Source organism: Saccostrea cucullata, unplaced genomic scaffold (assembly GCF_032062105.1).
Source record: "Saccostrea cucullata isolate Sc308-1 unplaced genomic scaffold, CSIRO_AGI_Scuc_v1 ctg20993, whole genome shotgun sequence".
Classification (NCBI taxonomy): Eukaryota; Metazoa; Mollusca; class Bivalvia; order Ostreida; family Ostreidae; genus Saccostrea; species Saccostrea cuccullata.
This window is the reverse complement of record NW_026923700.1, coordinates 1-22,401: the sequence shown is the minus strand read 5'-3', so window position 1 is coordinate 22,401 and position 22,401 is coordinate 1. Positions and strand designations below refer to the sequence as shown.

General features: G+C 33.1%; 2 protein-coding genes across 2 annotated transcripts; both read right to left on the bottom strand.

Moving 5' to 3' along the window:
- Nucleotides 1-2,096: 2,096 nt before the first annotated feature.
- On the bottom strand, nucleotides 2,097-5,417 carry LOC134264676 (angiopoietin-4-like; the record flags this gene model as incomplete). The annotated part of the gene is made up of 5 exons (XM_062746937.1): nucleotides 5,333-5,417; nucleotides 4,184-4,330; nucleotides 3,630-3,772; nucleotides 3,115-3,211; nucleotides 2,097-2,261 (listed from the first exon to the last, which is right to left on the bottom strand). Coding segments are annotated over exons 1-5 (637 nt in total), but the record flags the coding sequence as incomplete, so codon positions are not given.
- Nucleotides 5,418-15,902: 10,485 nt separating this feature from the next.
- LOC134264677 (fibrinogen C domain-containing protein 1-B-like) lies at nucleotides 15,903-18,816 on the bottom strand. Its single transcript, XM_062746938.1, has 2 exons — nucleotides 18,523-18,816; nucleotides 15,903-16,730 (listed from the first exon to the last, which is right to left on the bottom strand). The coding sequence occupies exons 1-2, from the start codon at nucleotides 18,707-18,709 to the stop codon at nucleotides 16,486-16,488; spliced, it is 432 nt and encodes a 143-aa protein (XP_062602922.1). The 5' UTR covers nucleotides 18,710-18,816; the 3' UTR covers nucleotides 15,903-16,485.
- Nucleotides 18,817-22,401: the final 3,585 nt, after the last annotated feature.

Sequence of the window (22,401 nt, the reverse complement as noted above, 5' to 3'; positions counted from 1 at the left end):
GAATTGGAAATATTAAGAACACTAATAAAGAAAGAAATCCGGACCGCTGTGAAATGCGTCCGGTCTATCGGGTATACTAGGACTTCACCCGAGTGGCGATGGAATTCTCGCGGCGCTGTCCTACACTACACGGTCATTGAGAATAGAAGTGAGATACAGTTATTTGGACATTAGTTTTAATAGAGGATTGTTACGAATACATGTTGTAATGAAATTATTATTTATAAAGCACAATTTACAACAACTCTTAAACTAACATAACTGCCCTAAGTGAAGAAACATTAATATAGAAAGCACAAAGAAATTCACTTTTACATGGATACCCACTTCCGCCCCAGCCCGGGGTTGAACTCTCGACCTTCAGAATCTGTCTCCTAGCAGTGCAGGAACAGCGCGCTAGACCGCTCGGCTATCTAGGCAAGTCAAAAACTTGCTTTCGATGCCGATGGAATTCTCGCGGCGCTGTCCTACACTACACGGTCATTGAGAATAGAAGTGAGATACAGTTATTTGGACATTAGTTTTAATAGAGGATTGTTACGAATACATGTTGTAATGAAATTATTATTTATAAAGCACAATTTACAACAACTCTTAAACTAACATAACTGCCCTAAGTGAAGAAACATTAATATAGAAAGCACAAAGAAATTCACTTTTACATGGATACCCACTTCCGCCCCAGCCCGGGGTTGAACTCTCGACCTTCAGAATCTGTCTCCTAGCAGTGCAGGAACAGCGCGCTAGACCGCTCGGCTATCTAGGCAAGTCAAAAACTTGCTTTCGATGCCGATGGAATTCTCGCGGCGCTGTCCTACACTACACGGTCATTGAGAATAGAAGTGAGGTATCTCTGAAGGTCGAGAGTTCAACCCCGGGCTGGGGCGGAAGTGGGTATCCATGTAAAAGTGAATTTCTTTGTGCTTTCTATATTAATGTTTCTTCACTTAGGGCAGTTATGTTAGTTTAAGAGTTGTTGTAAATTGTGCTTTATATATATATATATATATATATATATATATATATATATATATATATATATATATATATATATATATATATATATATATATATATATATATATATATTGTTTTGTCATTTTGCTTTATGATTGTAAAATTAATGATTGAATTGAATTGTACATATTTTTTTGACAAAGTCAAAAGGATCAGACACAGTTAAGTAAATAAGATAGTCCTCTCCTAATACAACATTTTTAAAATTTGATATTAATACATTGTATACATCGTAGTAAGAGAGAGGAAAAAAAATATTTTTTTCAAATGTACAAATATAATTCGAGATGGTAAGAGAGAGAGAGAGAGAGAGAGACAGACAGACAGACAGACAGACAGACAGACAGAGAGGATAACTTATTTTGAAAAACGACCACATCCATTTAAGAAAGTTTATATGGTTCATGATTTTAAAGGTAATCATACCGAAATAAGTCCATTTGCATATTTGGTTTATTAGCATTGCAATACTGAATATTCAAGGAATGACATAATATTTACCCACGTTATACTGTATAACTTAAGTTGGGAAGTCATTGGATATTTTTAGTTGGAGATTAAATGTTTCAATCCATTTTTTACAATTTTAACTTGCGTAGATATTTAATTTATTTCTCATAATATAATTTTCTCTCGTTCAAGTGTAAATATTAAGATAAAATCCATTCAAAAATGTCTCACAATATGAAAATTAACTCATCATGTGACGTTTAGCAAACTCTCTTGATGTAAGTCAAATTGTGACGTAAGCAACAAACTTTACTTTATATAAGCTAATTTTTTCTATCCAGTCAAATTATATGATTGAAATAAGAAACCAGGCACGTAGCATCGATTTTGAAAGGGGGGGCAACCTGAGAAATTTTTTTATTTACCTAAAAAAAGTTGACAAGCAAAAAAAAGAAGAAAAATTAAAAATTTCCCAAATCGAAAATCCTATTTCGTGAAGGGGGGGGGGGGGTCAATTGGGCCTCCTGCCCCCCCCCCCCCCCCTGTTGCTACGTGCCGTCGAAACTGAAATTTCAATCCCTTGTAATGACTGAACGATATATATTGCATCCAAGTTATGAGTACACCTACCTGCGGTTCCTGAATACCCCGATACAGTGAGTTTGTATTTACTGTCTTCATTGCCGACATTAAAAGTGGAGTACTGAGCGTATTTTTTGTCACCATTAAATCTTTGTAGATCAACCCGGAGTTCCTGGTCCTTGTTCTTTGTCAACTCATAGATTGCGTCATTTCCTTTAAAAACAAATCCGAAATTATTGTTCATTAGCCAATATGATATTTTTGCACTATGATTACGTCTAACATATAAATCAGTTTTCAAAGTTTTGTCTTTAATACTTTTTATCCCAATGAATTATTGGATCAAACACAGTCTTTCTTCATCTTTAATTGTCACATCGAAAATTGCGACAACAAAAATTACTTTGCATAGTTCATCATTTGACCTTTCTGCACTAGAAATAAAAAATAGAAAGAAATAAAATCATTTTGGAGAAATGACATTTTTCTAAATTTAAGCAGAGTGGTTAATTCATCCTATTTATATATTTTGAAATTTGAATTAAAAAGTGGGGATCTGTGTTATTAATATTTAGATATTAGATAGTGCTTATTTTAAACTAAAATTGGGTTAAATTTTTAAGAACTTTAATATGTTATTATTGTACAGCTCGGATTTTTTTGGAGTAAATTCAACCATTTTTTGCTGTTTGTCTTTCTATATATTGTATAAATCCACTAGATTTCGCCTACAGATTATGGAACGTCATTCATTTGTTTGAATTGTCTGGATTTCTAATTCAACATGTCTGTAAATTTTAAGTATCAATTTTGTATGCAGCTTAAAACTGCTTTTGACTATCTAATAATAGTGTCATCTTATTCACAAATATTATGGAGACAGATTATAATAAGTTTTAAAGTTTGTTTCTGAATCCCTTCTGATTTTCTGTACTAATAGCTTTTATAAATTTACTGCTTGTCATTTTCAAATAAAATATTGGATTAAACTTGAAAGATGACAGGTTGTTATTTATACCTATAAAGAGATACCTTATGATTTAAATGTTACATAAACTTATCTTACCAATCCAGTAGTTTTTAGAGGGATCACCTAATCCTTGTTTATATTCTGACCACGTCCTGTAAAAGTCTGTAGACCCGTCCTGTCTTCTCTGTATGGCCTGAAACATTTAAGAAGGTTGTCTCTTTTATTTGCTTTGACATGGAGTAGGTTTCATTAAAATACCCATGCATACATTTATAGATTAAGGTTTCTTTACAGTTTTAAGGCAATTCCACCCTCCAAAGATGTTATAGATTTTTGCAAAACTGTAATTAGTTTGAATTCATACCAAATAGAACAATATCTTTTTGAAGAATGCTTTACAATAGGTGTAATGATAAATATTGTTAAAAGTTAAAAGATTTATTATATCAATTATTCAATCGTTAAAAATGTTGACAAGGGCAAAAACTCTTAATTCTCTTCAATTAGGCATTTGCTTTATAGTACTTCTAACGTAAAATAGTTCTCTGATATTTACATTTAATGAAATGAACTTTTGTGAAAAACGAATATGTTAGAGTTAACTAATTCACCGTCCAGCCCCCTCCTTTTGTTGTCATGTCACAGTAAACTTTCTTTTTTCGATTTCCAGCTAGATTAATTGTATATACACCATCCTTTCCTTTCCGACCGGAATTTTTCTTCAATATGGATGAACAATCCTTGTGCTTATGAACTGAATGTTATAAAGCAATCAAGTACATGTATAGTATATGTTACATATAATTGAAACATGGAGATAACGAATAGTATTTAAGATCAAAAGTCTATAAACAATACGAAATAGGAGTAGAGCAAACACGGGCCTCCGAAACATCAGCGATGGGATCAGGTCCTATGGAGGAGTGAGCATCCCCTTTTGACCAGTCACACCGGCCGTGTGATTCTTGTCATGATTGGAAAATAACGGAAAATTCGTTGTAAATTCAGTGTATCAATAATGGACTTACAATTAACATTTTGTACAATAGGAATTTTAAGGCATGATAAATAGCCTACAATAGTTTTCTGCAACATTGACGATCTTGGTATCAAAGCACCAATGGAACAAAAACTAATTATTTATTACTTTCAAAACAAAATGTACCGTCTTGAAATACATCTTTGGATAATTTCGTTACATCATATGTGGAGACGACATTCACTTTGAAGGAAACAGGATGAACGGTCTTAACCTGGGATCCACTTAGTTTCCAAGACCAGCGAAAACTCTTTAGATGTTGATAAAGTTTTGCTGTAATTTATGCCAATAAATAAAATTAATGAATAAATCTGTACAAAAATTATTTCGAGTAATATTTGTTAAAAAACAAAATAAATCGGGAATATTTGTATTTAAATTTGACTTCAGTCTTTATTTTATTTTTATTTTTTTTTCAGTATTTATACAATGAATTTTTTAATAAGTAGTAAAAAAACCGCTTTGAGTTAAAAACTTTTTAAAAGTAAATAAATATTTATTTATTTAGAGAGTTGTTAAAGATTTCGAGGAAAAACATAAAAAGATATATTTGGTGATATCCTCCAGAACAAAAGTTACATCTTGTGTAATCTGAAATTTTTCACATGTTTAACAATTTAAGCATATTTAATCATAGATATTAAGCATAGTGGATTTTCATTATTGTCACCCTATTTCGGTAATATTATTTTAAGAATCATTTTTTGCAAAACTTTTAAAACTCAAATGGACCAAGCAGATATAAATTATGTTAAGATTTAGAACAAAAGAAATATAAGTATTCTGGTGTTACCTCTTATTTTTTTGTCGCAATGTTCTTTTGTAATTGTTTTCCCCTTATTTAATTACGAATAGTTTATATTCGAGAAATTTTTTTATTAAGAATCGGATTTTGCAATATAAACATAAGCTATATAGAGATTTTGACTGTTAATAAAAAGTATTATTAATTAGACCCATGAATCCCTTTTATAAATCTTATAAATATATTCACTTTAATTTAGCAAGAAAAACAAGGATATAAATTAAGACTTAAAAAAAGAAATTTCACGTTTTTAAAAAAAAATTCTCAAGATTAATATATTAAGATTTAAAGTGTGTGGTACTTTTCCTCTTAGCAGAGAATTCTGATATAGAGATGTTATCACACGCTAAATTGTACATGTACTCTCTTGTAAAATTAAAACTAAATGCGTAAAATCCCGGACATACCTTAATAAATTAATAAAGATGTCGTTGATAAAAAAAAGCATTGTAGAATTGAAAATGATATACCTTGGAATGACGAAGGAACCTCTTCGCCTTTTGTGTAAACCGATATAAGGACAAGACACAAGCCTATCTGGAGTACAGACTTCATACTGTAATGTACACGGTACAGCAATGAATTTACTTTTATATAGTAAGATAACAATGCAATATCATCATTATTGTGGAAGGAGATACCCTTTTCGTGTAAGGAAATTCAATTCTTTGACAGAAATAATAAATATATATATTAATTTAAAGGAATTGAAAGTTTCTAGAAAATATTTTATTTTCCTTTCAATTTCATTAAAGACACAACACTTCCCCGCGTAGTATGATGTCGTTTATAGGAACTTATTATATCCCCGCTTGAAAAGTGGGAGGATATACTACACTAGTGATCGGGATGTCCGTCCGTCTTTTACACTTTGGGGGAACCATCTCTTATACGCAACTCCTACTATATCACTGAATGAAATTTAATGATACATTCTCAGAAACTCTATTACATAATGTCATTGTAACCTCCTATTAACTTTTTGATTTGACACTTATTATATATCTACCAGAGCAAAACATGGAATTTGCAGTTATATCATATGGGAGGCGGGAGTATCATTCAGTGAGCTTAGTGCTAACAGAACGTCTATTTCTATTTATTTTTGCAAAAAATGTAATTTAGAGGGAGAAAGAACGAGGGAGTGAGAGATATGTGTATAGAAAACATAATAGATGTTAATTTCACGAAATGAATTGTAGCTTGTAAATAATAACATTGATAAGTGGGCGTAGCATAACACATTGCTCTGATCGATAATCCTTAATCAGAATGACCTTCGCTTTGGATAAACTTACATATTAAGTACTATAAATAGTATATAGAATTGAGTCTTGACGTACAATAAGTTATTTAATGTAACTTTTCAGCTTCCAAACAATTTTATACAACAATCAAATTCGGAGTAAATTGAAATACAAAGTATTTCATAATTAGCTATACAGTCAATGGCGATAAAAAAAACACTTCTAAATTTACTTCAAATCAATTCGCATAATTTGTTATACTAATATTTGTCAGTATAATATTCTATTGCATTGACAATAAGCCTAATCTTAGTCAGCTTTATCAGATAGAATTGTCATCCTGGATATCATGTTAAACTCATTGTAAACTGAAAGAAGACGGACAAACAAGGAATGCTTTTAATTTATGAACCAGGCTTTTAAATAGAACAAAGCTCTTATCAAGAAAAAGTAAAAAAAATCATGGCACTTAAAACTATGGAAAACCTCTGCAAGTACAGTAGAACTGTATACTAAAAATTGGTATTTTTGAGATTTGAACAGAAACATAAAAAATGTAGAGTGTATTGTTTTTTTTAAAGGTCAACACCTTATGCAACAGCTTGCAAAACAACGTTTTAATACACAAAGTATTGATTGTTACATGTTTCATCAATTACTGGACTTTTATTATGATCATTTTTAATAAGGATATGGAGATAACGAACAGTATTCAATCTCAAAGTCCATAAAACGATACAAAATATGAGCAGAGCAAACACGGACCTTCGAAACATCAGAGGTTGGATCAGTGGCTATGGAAGAGTGAGTATTCTCTGCTGACCGGTCACATCGGCCGTGTGCTTCTTGTCATGATCAGGAAATAATGGAAAAATCTGTTTTCAATTCGATACGAACATTGTATCATAAAATGGATTTTAAGGAAGAATTTGTCGTAGCACTATGTTTTGTTTACAAAAGAAATGTTGATTTTTAAGCATACTTTGAAGAAATGCTTTCCAAAAAACGAGTAGTTGTAGTTTGTGCAGATTGATTGTTGTTAAATGTCTCTATCGAAAATTTTTTACTCATATGAAGGGCTACAAATTTTACCTATATTCGGCACTTACAGCCATTCAGCAGTGAGGGATTTCAATTCGGATTCGAACCTGCTACTTAGGGATCAACTCTTTACTCTGCTGACGACTAGTAGAAATTTTTTTTTGTCCCATCTAATAACGGTTGCAAACTATTTTTTATACAAATACAAATACTCATTGACACAAAAACAACATATTATAAATGTTATACAATTATTTTTATTGTTTAGGTCAATACAATTATATAGACACATGAGGAGTACAATATCCACTGAGCACTGTTTTATTATATGATTAAATGATAGCAAACTCCTACAAGACTGTTTCTTTGCTTTAATTGAAAGATTTAACATAAAATTTCAACAAGATGACTTTGTTACAGAAAAAATGGAACAGGTCAATATTTCCTTGAATTGACCTGGAACGTCACGTGCAGGTCAATACAACGTAGTATTTTTCTCACATATTAGGATCTCAGCCAATCAGAGAAAAGGAAATTATTCAATCATATAATAACATCAATTGTACATATATTTAAACAATATTCTTTTATAAAATGTGAGAATATACATAATCATAATTAAATTATGACATCATTTGTTCTATGATTATGTTAAGCAATCATTTTTAGATGTAAAACATTTTTTAAATTAATGAGTTTTTGAGTTTAAGACATATTTGATATTTTTGCATAAACAAAAATTCATCATGTTCTTTTCAAAACTTAATCTCTAATTATAGTGTTTATGGCAGAATTTCATTTTCAATCTCCCCTGTGTTACAAATTCTTTTTTCTGTGAGTATAAAAACATGTCTCCCTTTTTCTATGGCAAGGTCATAAGCACTAAGTCTATGCCTACTAATAATCGATCTGTCTGTTTTCTTTCCTTGAATACTAGTATATCAGTGTATACACAGCGTTTGAAATTATCAAAATTAATAAATAAAATTTCAGTTTAGATGAATTATAAAGCTTTGAAAGCATTGCTCTGATATTCGTTGTTTTTTGTAAGCCAATGAAGAAACTTTGGCTGACTTTAAAATTTATTAAATATGTTCAAATTGACAATTTCACCATGATCGTACAAATTTATAATTAATCGTTTCTGAAATATGATCAGAACAGATCAATACATTTTTTATGGATCCGTCCAAAATAGAATGAGCTGAAGATTGAACCCCCAATACATAAATAAGCAAAAGTCCAAAAGAATGATTCCAAACAATAGAATAAGATGCGAATAGTTAATTAAGAATCTTCGAACATCAGAATAAGACTTGGAATAAAAACGGGAATTATCTTTTCTGACCAAAACAGGGTATTTTGTGCTGAGTGGGTATCCATGGTCCCAGATATAAAAATGCATTTATTTGGCAAACCGACCATCACTATCCACCTACGCTTTGTTCGTAGGTCTGTCCGTTGACCTATGTACCCCAACAGGCCCTCAAATGCAGGGCCACCCTCAAATGCAGGTAACCACTCATTACTAATATTAATGGGGTCAGTACCCATATCAACATAACAGGAGTTGAAGTCCTAAGCTCTTTTATGTATATATATATTTACTTCAAAGTTCCCAAATTTATCGCTCTTGGTCAAAAAACTAAATTACACGTTTGTATTTTCGTTCAAATTTTATTACTTACTATCGATGGGCTTGATTGGTCTATTCGGATCAATTTTATTACTTACTGATTAACCAAATTATAGTGCATTGGAACAGCAACAAAATTCAATTTGTTTTAACAAGATAATAAAAGTTTACAAAATTAGAGTCCTTTTTCCAATTATAGATTCACCGAATTTGAGTCATTAATAATATACATTCTGATTTAATAAACCTTTATAAGATTTTACTTTCACTACTAATAACTAAAAATGATTATGATAGTAATGTTTTCTAAGTTTAAAATGTTCAAACAATATGTCTGTGCTAAACCCTATAGGTTTACATATATCATCAGACATCAGAACTTGAAACTAAGAATCTGAAACATAATCTATGAAGATTAAAGTTTATTCAAGATATGGCATTATATCCCCATAGACAGACCCAGAAAAGCGGATATATGTCAAGGGAATCTGAATCAAGAACTAATGAGCTTTTCAAATTCACTAAAATTTAATAATATTAAAGTATTTCGGTATAAAATGACTTTGCTCCCCCTTCCCCAAGAAACACAAACTCTTAACAGTCAGTCTACGATAAAAGAATATAGTTACGGAAGTTAAACACTACATTTCCAATAATTTATATAATTACATATGTATTAGGGATGGCAATCAAATATAGAATCGCCAATCGGTTAACCGTAAGACGTTCCAAAAAGGAAGTCTCTTCTGAAATTGTGAATTTCATGGCCCCTAGGTCAGTTGCTCTGGTGATAGGGCGGGACTGTTATGATTATATAGTGAATCTTTGAAAATCTTTTCTGCTCCTGGGTAGGAAGCGGAAAATATATGTACATAGTTATGATGATCGATGAATGGTACATCTTCGAAAATTGTGATTTTTATGGTCCGTGGTCAATGGTTCTGGTGCTAGGGTGGTGCTCCATTGATTAAGTGGTGAAAGTGCATTAATTCTTTACAATATTCTCCTCTGGTCCTGGGTATTAAACTAATGAACCATGAATGTAGTTATTATAAGAAAAAAATGTTTCTTCCAAACTTTGAATTTCAGGGCCCTAAGCATTCTAGTTTTAGGGTGGGGCTCTATTGATTACATAGTGAAATGCCTTTAAAATTCTTTGAAAATCTCCTCTGTTCCTGGGTAATAGGTTAATGTACTAACTACTCACTTATAATCAGGAAGGGTATCACTTCAAAAATAATGAATTTAATGGCCACTTGATTAGGGGTACTGTGGGGACGGGGAGCTCTGATGATCATATTCTTAAAATCAATTAAAGCATTGAAATCTTTTTGAAATCTGCTCTATGGTATTATTCAACCATTTATAATAAGCATAGGTGTTTTTTTTTCTCAAAAATTGTAAAATATGTGAAACCAGGGTCAGAGGTTCGTGTGTGGTGGGGCACTACTGATTATATAGGAAAATGCTTTTTTTTCTTTGTTCCTCTGATCTGCCTTCTGGGTAATCAAAAAAAAGCATGCTAAGTCTATTGTTGTCTCTCGCTTGAAAAGTGATGGATAGTAATTTTAGTCCTTCCGTCCGTCCGTCTAGCTGTGCGACTGTCTTTCTGTCTGTCTGTAACGCTTTCGTTTCCACTCGATATCTCGAGAACCCTTTGAGCTTTTGCAATGAAATTTTGTATAGCAACTCCCTATGGACTAAAGAAGAACCCTATTGATTTTGAGGTCAACGGTCAAGGTCATAAATTCGCAAATTCTCTCTGTTATATACTTTCGTTTCCGCGCGATATCTCGAGAACCCTTTAAGCTTTAGCAATGCAATTTTACATAGCAACTCCTAATGGCCTAAGGAATACCTCTGTTGAGCTTGAGGTCAAAAGGTCACAGTTAAAGGTCGTACATGAATACATTTAGTTTGTTTTTAACACTATCGTTTTCGGGCGATATTTCAAGAAGATTTTGAGCTTTTGTAATGAAATGTTATATTAAAACACCCCAAGGCTTCTCTAAGTGTCCCTCTAGAAGTGTCACGCCCCGTTTGTTTAATTAGTTTTAAGTGTGGCTTTGCTCTATTTTTAGCACAGGAGCATGTGGAGATTTAATACGTATAATACAGGTTGTCGGCTGACTTTTTATTAGGTCTTTCCACCTTTCTGTGGAAAGACCTATTGAAATTGTTCTGTTTATTAGGTCTTTCCACCTTTCTGTGGAAAGACCTATTGATATTCTTCTGTTTCTTTTTTTCCTTTTCCTTTTCTTTATTATTTTTCCGCCGTGTGATTTTTTGTTTCAAGATTTATCGAAAAGATTTATAGTCTATAAGAATGTACTCCGTAAAAGATGTTTGCAGTTGACCCTGCGTAAATGAACCTTGACCGCTTTCAAAGTTATTGCCCCTTTCGCAAGAAATGCTTGTTATCGCTACTCCTCAGAAACCATACACCGCAGAGGTATGAAACCTTTACGAATGTCTTTGACTAATTATGGGGACTCTTCAATCTATTCATTGCGAAAGTATTTGGTGACCCCGTCAATGAATTATTGCCCCTGAAACTTTTTGAATTTTACAAATAATTAAAAAATTTAAAACAAGAAGTCGTAGAGACATGGGACCAACTGCATAAGATTCATTGACCTTTGACCTTAAAATTCATGTAAAGGTCAAAGGTCAAGGTCATTCCAAAAATAAGAAAATAAGCTCTTTTTATATCTCTTTTGTCTTTCAACATATACTTTATGTCAATGCATCATTAATATGTACTCTTAAAACTGTTTCAAAGATTTCATTCTTGTCCCCTAAGATAAAACCTTTTAAAAGTTATTGCCCCTTGTGCAAAAAACCTTGTTATCGCTACTCCTCCGAAACCATAGACCGTAGAGACACCAAACCTTCACTAATATCTTAAGGGTCTTTAGACCTAACTTCACTGTATAAGTGCAAAAGAATCTGATGACCCCTTATATGAGTTATTGCCCTTTAACTTCTTTATACTTACTATCAAACCTTGTATCTTGAAAACTATAAATGGTAGAAGAATGGGGTCAATTGCATTGTGACCCTTGACCTTTGACCTTGAATATTTTGTCAAGATCAAAGGTCAAGGTCATTCCAAAAATTAGAAATTAATCTCTTTTTATATCTCTTTTGTCTTTTAACATATGCAAAAAGTCTCTGCATCATTAATATGTACTCTTAAAACTATTACAAAGATTTCATTTTTGTTCCCCAAGATTGACCTTATCAAAAGATATTGCCCCTTATGCGAAAACATTGTTATCGCTACAACTTCAAAACTGTAGACCGTAGAGTCATGAACTCTTCACTAATGTCTTAAGGGTCTTTAGGCACACCTTTATTGTATAAGTACTAAAGGATTTAATGACCGTTTATATGAGTTATTGCCCTTTAACTTCTTTGCACTTAATATTTAAACTTATAACTATAGAACTAAAAGTCGTAGAGGCATGGGGTCAATTGCAATGTGACCCTTGACCTTTGACCTTGAAGATCTGATCAAGGTCAAAGGTCAAGGTCATTTCAAATTTTTTTTTTTTTTTTAATTTTCATTTTCTTTTTTAAAGCCATTTCCCTTAAAATTAAATTGGAGAGTAAAATATAAAACTATCAGAAATTAAAAAAGGTGGAAAGACCTCTTATTGTTCTGTGAACAATAAGTCTCCTAGTTATTAGGTCTTTCCACCTTTCTGTGGAAAGACCTCTTGAAATGCTTCTGTTTTTTATTTTATTTCTCACCTTATGTTTTGACACCGTAAGACTTATCAAAAAACTTTTTAGTTTATGATACTGGATATTTAAAGTTATTCCGAAAAACTCCCCCCCATGTTTTAACTTCGATCCCTTACGCAGTTATTGGCCCTTTCACCAATAAGCTTGTTATCGCTACTCCTCAGAAACCGTAAACCGTAGAGATACAAAACCTTCACCATTGTCTTGAACTAATTTAGGAGACTTTTCAATCTATTCATTGCGAAATTTTTCTTTGACCCCTTCAATGAGTAATTGCCCCTGAAAGTTTATAAATTTTTCAAAAAATTAAAAATTTTCAAAACGAAAAGTCGTAGAGACATGAAACCAACTGCATAACATTCAATGACCTTTTGCCTTCAAATTCATTTCAAGGTCAAAGGTCAAGGTCATTCCAAATATGAGAAATAAATTTCTCTTAATAGCTCTTATGTCCTTGAACATATACTATCTATCTTATGTCTTTAATATGTACTTTTGAAACTCTTTAGAAGATATAATTCTTGGCCCCTAAGATTGACCCTTTAAAAAGTTGTTGCCCCTTGTGCTAAAAACCCTTGTTATTGCTACTCCTCTGAAACCGTAAACCGTAAAGGTATGAAACCTTCACCAATGGCTTTGCCTAATTATGGGGACTCTTCAATCTATTCATTGCAAAAGTATTCAGTGACCCCTTCAATGAGTTATTGCCCCTGAAACTTTTTGAATATTACAAATAATTAAAAATTTTCAAAATGACAAGTCGTAGAGACATGGGACCAACTGCATAAGATTCATTGACGTTTGACCTTAAAATTCATGTAAAGGTCAAAGGTCAAGGTCATTCAAAAAATGAGAAATTTAGCTCTTTTCATATTTCTTTTGTCTTTCAACATATACTTAATGTCTATGCATCATTGATATGCACTCTTAAATTTATTTCAAAGATTTCATTCTTGTCCCCTAATATTAAACCTTTTAAAAGTTATTGCCCCTTGTGCAAAAAACCTTGTTATCGCTACTCCTCCCAAACTATAGACGGTAAAGACACCAAACCTTCACTAATGTGTTAAGGGTTTTTAGGCCTAACTTCATGTATAAATGCAAAGGGATCTGATGACCCCTAATACGAGTTATTGCCCTTTAACTTATTTATACTTAATATAAAACCTTATAACTTGAAAATTATAAATCGTAGAAGCATGGGGTCAATTGCATTGCGACCATTGACCTTTGACCTTGAATAATTTCTCAAGGTCAAAGGTCAAGGTCATTTCATATTTCTTTTTAATTTTTAATTTTTTCTATCCTTTAAGACAATTTTGGTTTCTTATTCATGGAATTTGATTTTAAGGAGTCAGATATAAAACAAAATTGAACAATTCAAAGAAGGTGGAAAGACCTCTTATTGTTCTGTGAACAATAAGTCTCCTAGTTATTATTTTTCCGCCAAACGTGTTTTTGAGTTTCAAGATTTATCGAAAAGATTTATAGACCATAAGAATGTACTTCGTAAATGATTTTCGCAGATGACCCTGCTTATATGAACTTTGACTCTTAAAGGAGTTATTGCCCCTTTTGCAAGAAATGCTTGTTATCGCTACTCTTCTGAAACCATAAACCGCAGAGATTCCAAACCTTTATTAATGTCTGCAACTACTTGAAAGGATCTTCGGATCTATTCATTGCGAAAGGATTCATAGACCCCTACTATGAGTTATTGCCCCTGAAAGTTTTTGAATTTTACAAATAATGAAAATTTTTTAAAACGAGAAGTCGTAGAGACATGGAACCAACTGCATAAGATTCACTGACCTTTGTCCTTAAAATTTATGCAAAAGTCAAAGGTCAAGGTTATTCCAAAAATGAGAAATTAAGGTCTTTTTATATCTCTTTTGTTTTTCAACATATACTTAAAGTCTTTGCAACATTAATATGCCCTCTTAAAACTATTTGAAAGATTTCATTCTTGTCCCCTAACATTAACTCTTTCAAAAGTTATTGCCCCTTACGCAAGAAATGCTTGTTATCGCTACTCCTCCGAAACCATATACTACAGAGGTTTGAAAGCTTTACCAATGTCTGCAACTACTTGAGAGGACCTTCGGATATATTCATTGCAAAAGGATTCGAAGACCCCTTCTATGAATTATTGCCCCTGAAATTTTTGAATTTTACAAATAATGAAAAATTTTCAAAATGAGAAGTCGTAGAGACATGGGACCAACTGCATAAGATTCATTGACCTTTGACCTTAAAATGAATGTAAAGGTCAAATGTCAAGGTCATTCAAAAAATGAAATATTTAACATTTTTTATATCTCTTTTGTCTCTCAATATATATTTAATGTCTATGCATCAATAATATGTACTCTTAAAACTGTTTAAAAGATTTTATTCTTGTCCCCTAACATTAACCCTTTTAAAAGTTATTGCCCCTTGTGCAAAAAACCTTGTTATCACTACTCATTCAAAACTGTAGACCCTAGACACACCAAACGTTCACTGATGTCTTAAGGGTCTTTAGGCCTAACTTCACTGTATAAGTGCAAAAGGATCTGATGAAACTTTATATGAGTTATTGCCCTTTAACTTCTTTGTACTTACTATTAAACCTTATAACTAGAAAACTATAAGTTGTAGAAGCATGCAGTAAATTGCATTGTGACCCTTGACCTTTGACCTTGAATATTTTCTCAAGGTCAAGGTCATTTCTTTTTTTTTTAAATTTTCATTTTTTCTATGCTTTAAGACAATTTTGGTTTCTTTTTCATGGAATTTAATTTTAAGGAGTCAGATATAAAAGAAATTTAAAATTCAAAGAAGGTGGAAAGACCTCTTATTGTTCTGTGAACAATAAGTCTACTAGTTCTTATTACATCTTTTAGTCTAGAACTGTTTAATAAAGGTTAAATTAGACACCATGCATTGTGTAAAATTTTGACAACAGCGAACGTAAATATATACAAGTATGTGACCCAATGTTTCCATATAATTTCCGACAGAAAATAGCGGCTTCGTGATGTAGTGATACGTCTCTCGCTTAACATGCAAGAAGTCCCACGATCGAATCCCGAGTGAACCTTTTTTTGAAATGCTTTTTTTTCCACTAAATGTTAGTATTCAGCATCATGAGATATGAAAAAAGAAATGAGGTCTGGCTTGTACAAACTGATAAAATCATCCTTACGGTGTGATAAATGTTCTATATAAAAAGAACACATAATAAAGGATAAGCAATCAAATCTTTATATCCATATTGGCATTATTTATTTGCTTCAATATACATGTACACATTTATTTAATAATTGTACAAATTCAGTCAGGGGGATCCGCCCCCCCCCCACCCCACCCCAACTGCGCATGGTCTTCTTTTAACGGGGGACACAAAATCTCTGAATTAGCTTGTTATGACTAGCAATGATGCCTCTTTCAAAATCGTGAATTTCATGGCCTTAGATTTAAAACACAAACCACAGTCAATTGTTTGAAAGTTGTTGCGTGATACTCAAGTGACCTATACGGCCCGGGGGCCTCTTGTTATATTTTCTGTACTCTTTATCTCAAATGCAATGTATCCCGTAGATTAAACTTAAAATAATGATTGCATCGTATCAAATATATTAATATTTTCTAGAAATTAAGTATTATTTTTCTCACAAAAATCTATTTTTTTATTCATTACTTTATTTTATCTTGAGGTTTCTTTCAACAAAGCAAAATTTATTAAAAACAACATTTTTGTCTGAAGAATACATGAGAGTTTAAAATTTAATTTCAAAGTCAACAATATTGAATAAGTCAGGACACACATACATGCAAGGTAACTGTCTATTACAGGATACTGAAAATAAATCTGTACTGAAACAAGTAAACAATATGGATTAAACTGCTTTTTTTAACAAAAATAAAATATGACAAATTTGTAATAAAATGTCAAGTCTGATAATCTCTAGTTCTTGTGTCTAATCATCATCTGAGTCTGTTTTAATGCTTCTTTTTCTCTCCATTTTCTCCATACCGGGTATTGATAACCAGACACTGCAGACTGGGCATACAGTCCATTTAGATTTGAGTAGTGACAAGCGTTGTACCACCAGGCTCCGTGATATTGTGTAGCACAATTTCCACCATCACCGTCATTATCCTTATCTTTAGTTGTGAATTTATATCCATTGTGATAATCCATACTGTCACCTTAAACAGAAATTAGATAAAACCATAATTTGTAATATGATAAAGCAATAATCATAATATTGTTACCTCCAGCTAAATCACCTTTGACTGATTGATTGATTGTATGTTGTTTAACGTCCCTCTCGAGAATTTTTCATTCATATAAATACCGTAGCATACTGTAGATAAACCGTAGATAACTGTGAAAATGCTGTAGGATACAGAGAAAGACATGGGATTTTCATACGGACAGGGGTTTTAAAAGCCAGTAGTGATAGAGACGATAAGTATGATACTTGCGGGGCTCCCATTGTAAGTGTTTTATTTTTCATCTAATTGAGATTGATTGATTGATTGTATATTGTTTAACGTCCCTCTCGAAAATTTTTCACTCATATGGAGACGTCACCGTGTGCCGGTGAAGGGCTTCAAATTTTGACCTTTTCTTGGCACTCAGGGCCATTGAGCAGTGAGCAGTGCCAACGCCTGCCGCTGACACGGGGCCTCGGATTTAAGATCTCATCCGAAGGACTCGCAACTCTCACTTCAAAGTGCCAAGCGCATGGCGAAGAAACAGTTGCTACCCATTTTATCGACTGGGTCGGTCACGGGTGAGATACGAACTCACGACCTCCCGATCACTGAGCGAGCGCTCTACCGACTGAGCTACCGTGAACGGTCTAAATCACCTTTGTCTAGGATTGAAGAAAACATTGTTAATGAATGATGTAAAAATAACGAACAAATACATGTTGTATGTAATATATATTTTACGATGCATACTAAATTTTTAAGTTAAAACTTGTATCAAAGCATTAATATAATATATAATGTGTACATATAAAAGGCTTGTTCTTCTATGTATATGAGAGAAAACTGGACATCACACCTCACTATTTTTAAATGGTACTTTTGCTTTTTGTTTAAAAAATTAACGGAAAAATGTCATGAACATTATTTGGTTTTAAGATTTATAACACTAAGTAATTAATGAATGAATTAAGTATCTACACGGGTAATACTGTATGTCATTGGTAAGGCCTTAAAGATTTTGAAGAGGCGTGTTTGTAAACGCGAAAAGGGTTCAATGCAGTTTTACATGCATAAATTGTGTTTCTATTTAATTTAATCCATTTAAAACATTTTTTTATCATTCTAAAGTGTGGAATATCAAGATATCTTTTTATCATTATAAAGTGTACATATATTAAGATAATATCCATTAAAATTGTCTTTATAATATGAAAAAGTAAAATGTGATGTCAACTATACTTTTTGGTGCCAGTCCAATAGTGACATATGGAACACTCATGACACTATATTCACAATTTCCAATCAGAACAGAATTCAATTCTAATCCCTTGTGACTACAGAACAGTATGTAACATTATTATGATTGATTTGATTTATTGTATATATTGTTTATAGTCCCATTCGAGAATTTTTCGTTCATGTAGAGATGTCACCGTAAAAAAAACTGAAGAATTTTTTTCACTCACATGGAGACGTCACCGTATACCGGTGAAAGGCTTCAAAGACTTATACTAGGCAATCAGGGCCGTTGAGCAGGGAGGTTTCTTTATCGTGCCAACGTCTAACGTGGCAGGGGACCTACTTTTTTTTAGGTCATCTCGTAAAAAGCCGTGACTTTCACTTCTAATGCTGAGCGCTTGGCAAAAGAACACTCACTATCAATATTTTCGTCTAAGATTTGACGCGGCACCGGGAATTGAACCCGATGCTCCCAATCACGAAACAAACGTTTTACCACTAGGCTACCTTGACCGGTTAACTTTATTATGAGTAGACTAACCTGCAGTTCCTGAATACCCCGACACAGTGAGTATGTATTTATTGTATTTATCTCCAATATAAAATGTGGAGTACTGAGCGTATGCTTCATCGCGATCGAAACTTTGTAGTTCAACCCGAAGTTCCTGGTCCTTCTTCTTTGTCAGTTCGTGGATTGCGTCATTTCCTACAAGGAGGTAAAAAGGCATATAAAATTACGATAAAAAATCTTTCTAATGCTTAACTGTAATTTACGTTATATTTAGACAACGAGCTTCCTAGTGTATCGGAGGTACAGGGCGGGGCTTAAGGCGATAGCGACAACCCGAGTCGGGCCCCGTCCTATATCTACGATACTTTATTCAAAATGACTTGTGACAGGTCCTTTATTGACTTTACGTGCGATGTTGGTGTCATTTTACGATTTTAATAACTGGCCTATAAAACCCATCGGCGTTTTACAAAAAATTGCAATATTGGCGGTTTTGGTATGAATGGGTAGGATATGAAAAGAACTTACCATATAAACTTGTAGGTTCCTGGTATTCGTATGGACATTATTATGTATAATATATGCTGTTCCAATAAAGTTTTGTCAAGGTGATGTAAAATTAAATCTGATAGAGGTAAAAAAATCAATATGTCTTCTTTTTACTATTATTATTTTTTTTTCGGTTATGAATTTTCATAGTTTGCTTTTGTATTGTCAATATTTTTCGTTTTGTCGTTCATGAATGTAGTAGCGTTTGCAAATAAATACCTTTTTGACTGGATAGCAAGACTTAAATTGCGACAAAGATACGCACTATATATATGATTTTCATTATTTCGGAACTATGTTAAGAAGACTAGCGTCTTATCTACTTTAGTATTCTACCTATGTCAGAATGATTGATTGATTGTATATTGTTAACTCATATGGAGACGTCTCCACTTGCCGGTGGAGAGCTGCAAAGAATGGGCGGACTTAACTGGCCAGAAAAAATGCCTTAAATTTAAGTTTCACAAAATGTTTATTTTTTTCTATCATATAAACTCCCGATATCTTAACCGTGTATTCATGGTACGGATGTGAATTTTAAACGCTTTTTTAGAGGTAAACTAAATAAATATCGAAGGCATGGTGCCTGAAGGTTTCTTGAATATCAATAGATAATCAAGGTCACGCGTTTTTCATCGTCTGAATACATAGTCAGCACATGTTTGTCGGCTGTTCTTAAGAAAACTGTAGTTGTATATTGAATAAAATAATGTTATATTAAAAGAAGAAGAGCCGACAAATGTGTGCTCCCACTTAATTTAACAAAAAACAGGTTCGAAAGAAACTTCTAGCTTCCATTGTTATGTCTTCCATTGACCTGTTTAATATTACAATTCATCACGTGATGTCCACCTGCGAGTGTACTCGTGAAAACAGTTACATTGTATTCTTCAACTTGATCTCGTTCTAAATTATGTCTTTGAGCGTATTTTGTTGCCGTTTTCAGAATTTGGCAAACTAAATATTGTTTTAATTTTGCTTTTCATCATATTTTTAAAATAATGACATCACTGTAATATGCTTAACACGTATTCGAATTTATGGGGAGAGAGAGAGAGGGATAGAGAGAGAGAGATTTCAACAATGACGCCGATCGTTAGCCCCGCCTCCTATAAATATTGATTGTGTGACATAAAAACCAGTCCGTGTACATGTCGAATTCTGGAAGACTATACTCATGTATCGTTGCTTCAATTTTGATATATGAAAGCATGACATTGTTTTTGTACAAATGCTCCACCTTGTATAACCAAGTATATGTTGATCTTTCCATTGCTCGTAATATATTTTGGATTCACTTCATTTATAGCTTGGTTTTGGAGTCGCAAAAAGATCCAAAACAGGGCGTTAAGTAATAGTTACATGATGACACGAGATGATGCATACAAAATATCGTTGAGTTATTGCACGCGAGGAGGCGTTAGCCTCCGAGTTTGCAATAACGAAACGATATTTTGTATGCATCATCGAGCTGTCAATCATGTAACTGATTTATCCCATGACCCTTCATTTGACCTCTTCCCATATTAGGTATTTTCTTTGCATCAACTAATAAAGACTCTGAATGAGAACCACGTGATAGTCTTAACGCGAAGGGTTTTTGGTATCCAAGTAACGGATTTACAAATTTGGTAAATTTTCTTCGTACTGTACCACGTGAACATTTTCTTGAGATAATCAATTCATTTGTATTCTATGGATTTGGAGAAAGTAGTAGAAGGGGTCTATAGCGTAAAGAATCGCCGTTTTTGCAGCAAGCCTACGACGAGGATAATTTTCAATCGAGTCAAGCAGTTCAGATTGTATGAACTCAGGCGATCGGATTTAAAAATGGCCCATGTGGCCAGGACTTTTATGAATTTCGATTTACAGTGTTGGTGTTTGGGATCATTTCCGGAATTGAAAATTTGAAACGGGAAAATTTTACGGAATGGACTGAAAATACTAGCTATACAGATTCGGAAAATATTTGTCGGCCAGTGAAATAAGTGCGCTTAAAAAATCAAGAAAGTAAAACCACACGCCGTAACACTTCATCAGTTCATGGGCAGTCAACATGGTTCAAGAGTTCAACGACTGGAAATCTCAGCGAAACAACAACTTGGTGAGTTTAAAATAATTCCCGAAATACTCACTTTTATATACCAAGAACTTTCGAACACTATATCATGTTTTGTACACTGTAATTGAAGCCAGGGGCGCATACGGATTTCCCTACCCCCGATCGAGGACTTTATATCAAATCTGTTCCGATATTCTACTGTACATGAGAGCAAGGTGTTCATGAAATGAACTTTTCAGAGGATGCCCAGAAGGAAACTACCATTGAATGTGCGAATTTCTATAGGAGATGAAGCTATCCGCTTCGAGAATTGCTCCGCTAGACCATATCAGTGTCTTTTTTTGTAAAGATTTGTGCATTTTGATTTAAACTGTGTTAACTATCTGTATTGTGTGTTTTTTCTTGTTTCTGTTATTTCATTAAAATCTAGAAACGAATTATTGTCTCATTTGCATAGCTCCTCCTACATCTAGGGTATAACTGTTGGATATCACTAGCTTTATATCACATATGTGATATTTAATATATCGCAACACTTTTGTTGATATGAGAAATACACCCTTGTGAAGATCAAAGAAAAATTTGTCGGTCATGGGATAAGTCCACCCATTCTTTTGATCCTATACTCGACACTAAATGCAGTTGAGCAGGGGGGTCTTTTTCGTGTAAGCACCTACTGCGACACGGGACCTCGGTTAATTCGGTCTCATCCGAAGGACCGGTCTCCCATCCTTCAAAGTCAGAATGAGCAGTATGTTGATATAAACATAATTTGTGCATTAGAAGTAATATTTATACCGTAAATGGTAATGTATCATGATCAATAATACATTTAAGGATGTTCATGTTTATAACGATTTCAAGCATAACACGTAAATGTTTTAAACGGTTGAGAAAAATACCCCATTACAAAGTAATAAATGAGGAATGCAGAGGAAAATGTTAACGACATTGTTCTTTTTATATCAGCCGCAAGCCAGTATATCACCCTTTCTCTCAAATATCTATTCATTAATAACCTAACATTGAAGCTGGAGGTGACTATAGGTTTCCACTGAGACTGTCTGTCCGTCTGTCTGTCTAGCTGTCTGAACGTCCGTCCGTCCGTCTAGCTGTCCCTCTGTCTGTCGGTCTGTTGTCCCACTGGTATTCCGCACTTTTTCTAAAGGCTTGTAGATATCAAAATGATTTTTGGTATTTTAGTGTATCTCAATGAGTTACTGATCAAGTTTGCATTTGTTCCGCGTTATTGATTTTTTCTTCACGGAATTATGGCATTTTTAATTTTTGTCATTGGA

Bases quoted from the DNA above. Each gene is read 5' to 3' on its own strand.
- LOC134264677 (XM_062746938.1), bottom strand. From the start codon at position 18,709: ATGCCTTTTTACCTCCTTGTAGGAAATGACGCAATCCACGAACTGACA. The intron at 16,731-18,522 runs GTTAGTCTACTC...TTTCTGTTTAAG, and splicing joins GGGGTATTCAGGAACTGCAG to GTGACAGTATGGATTATCAC.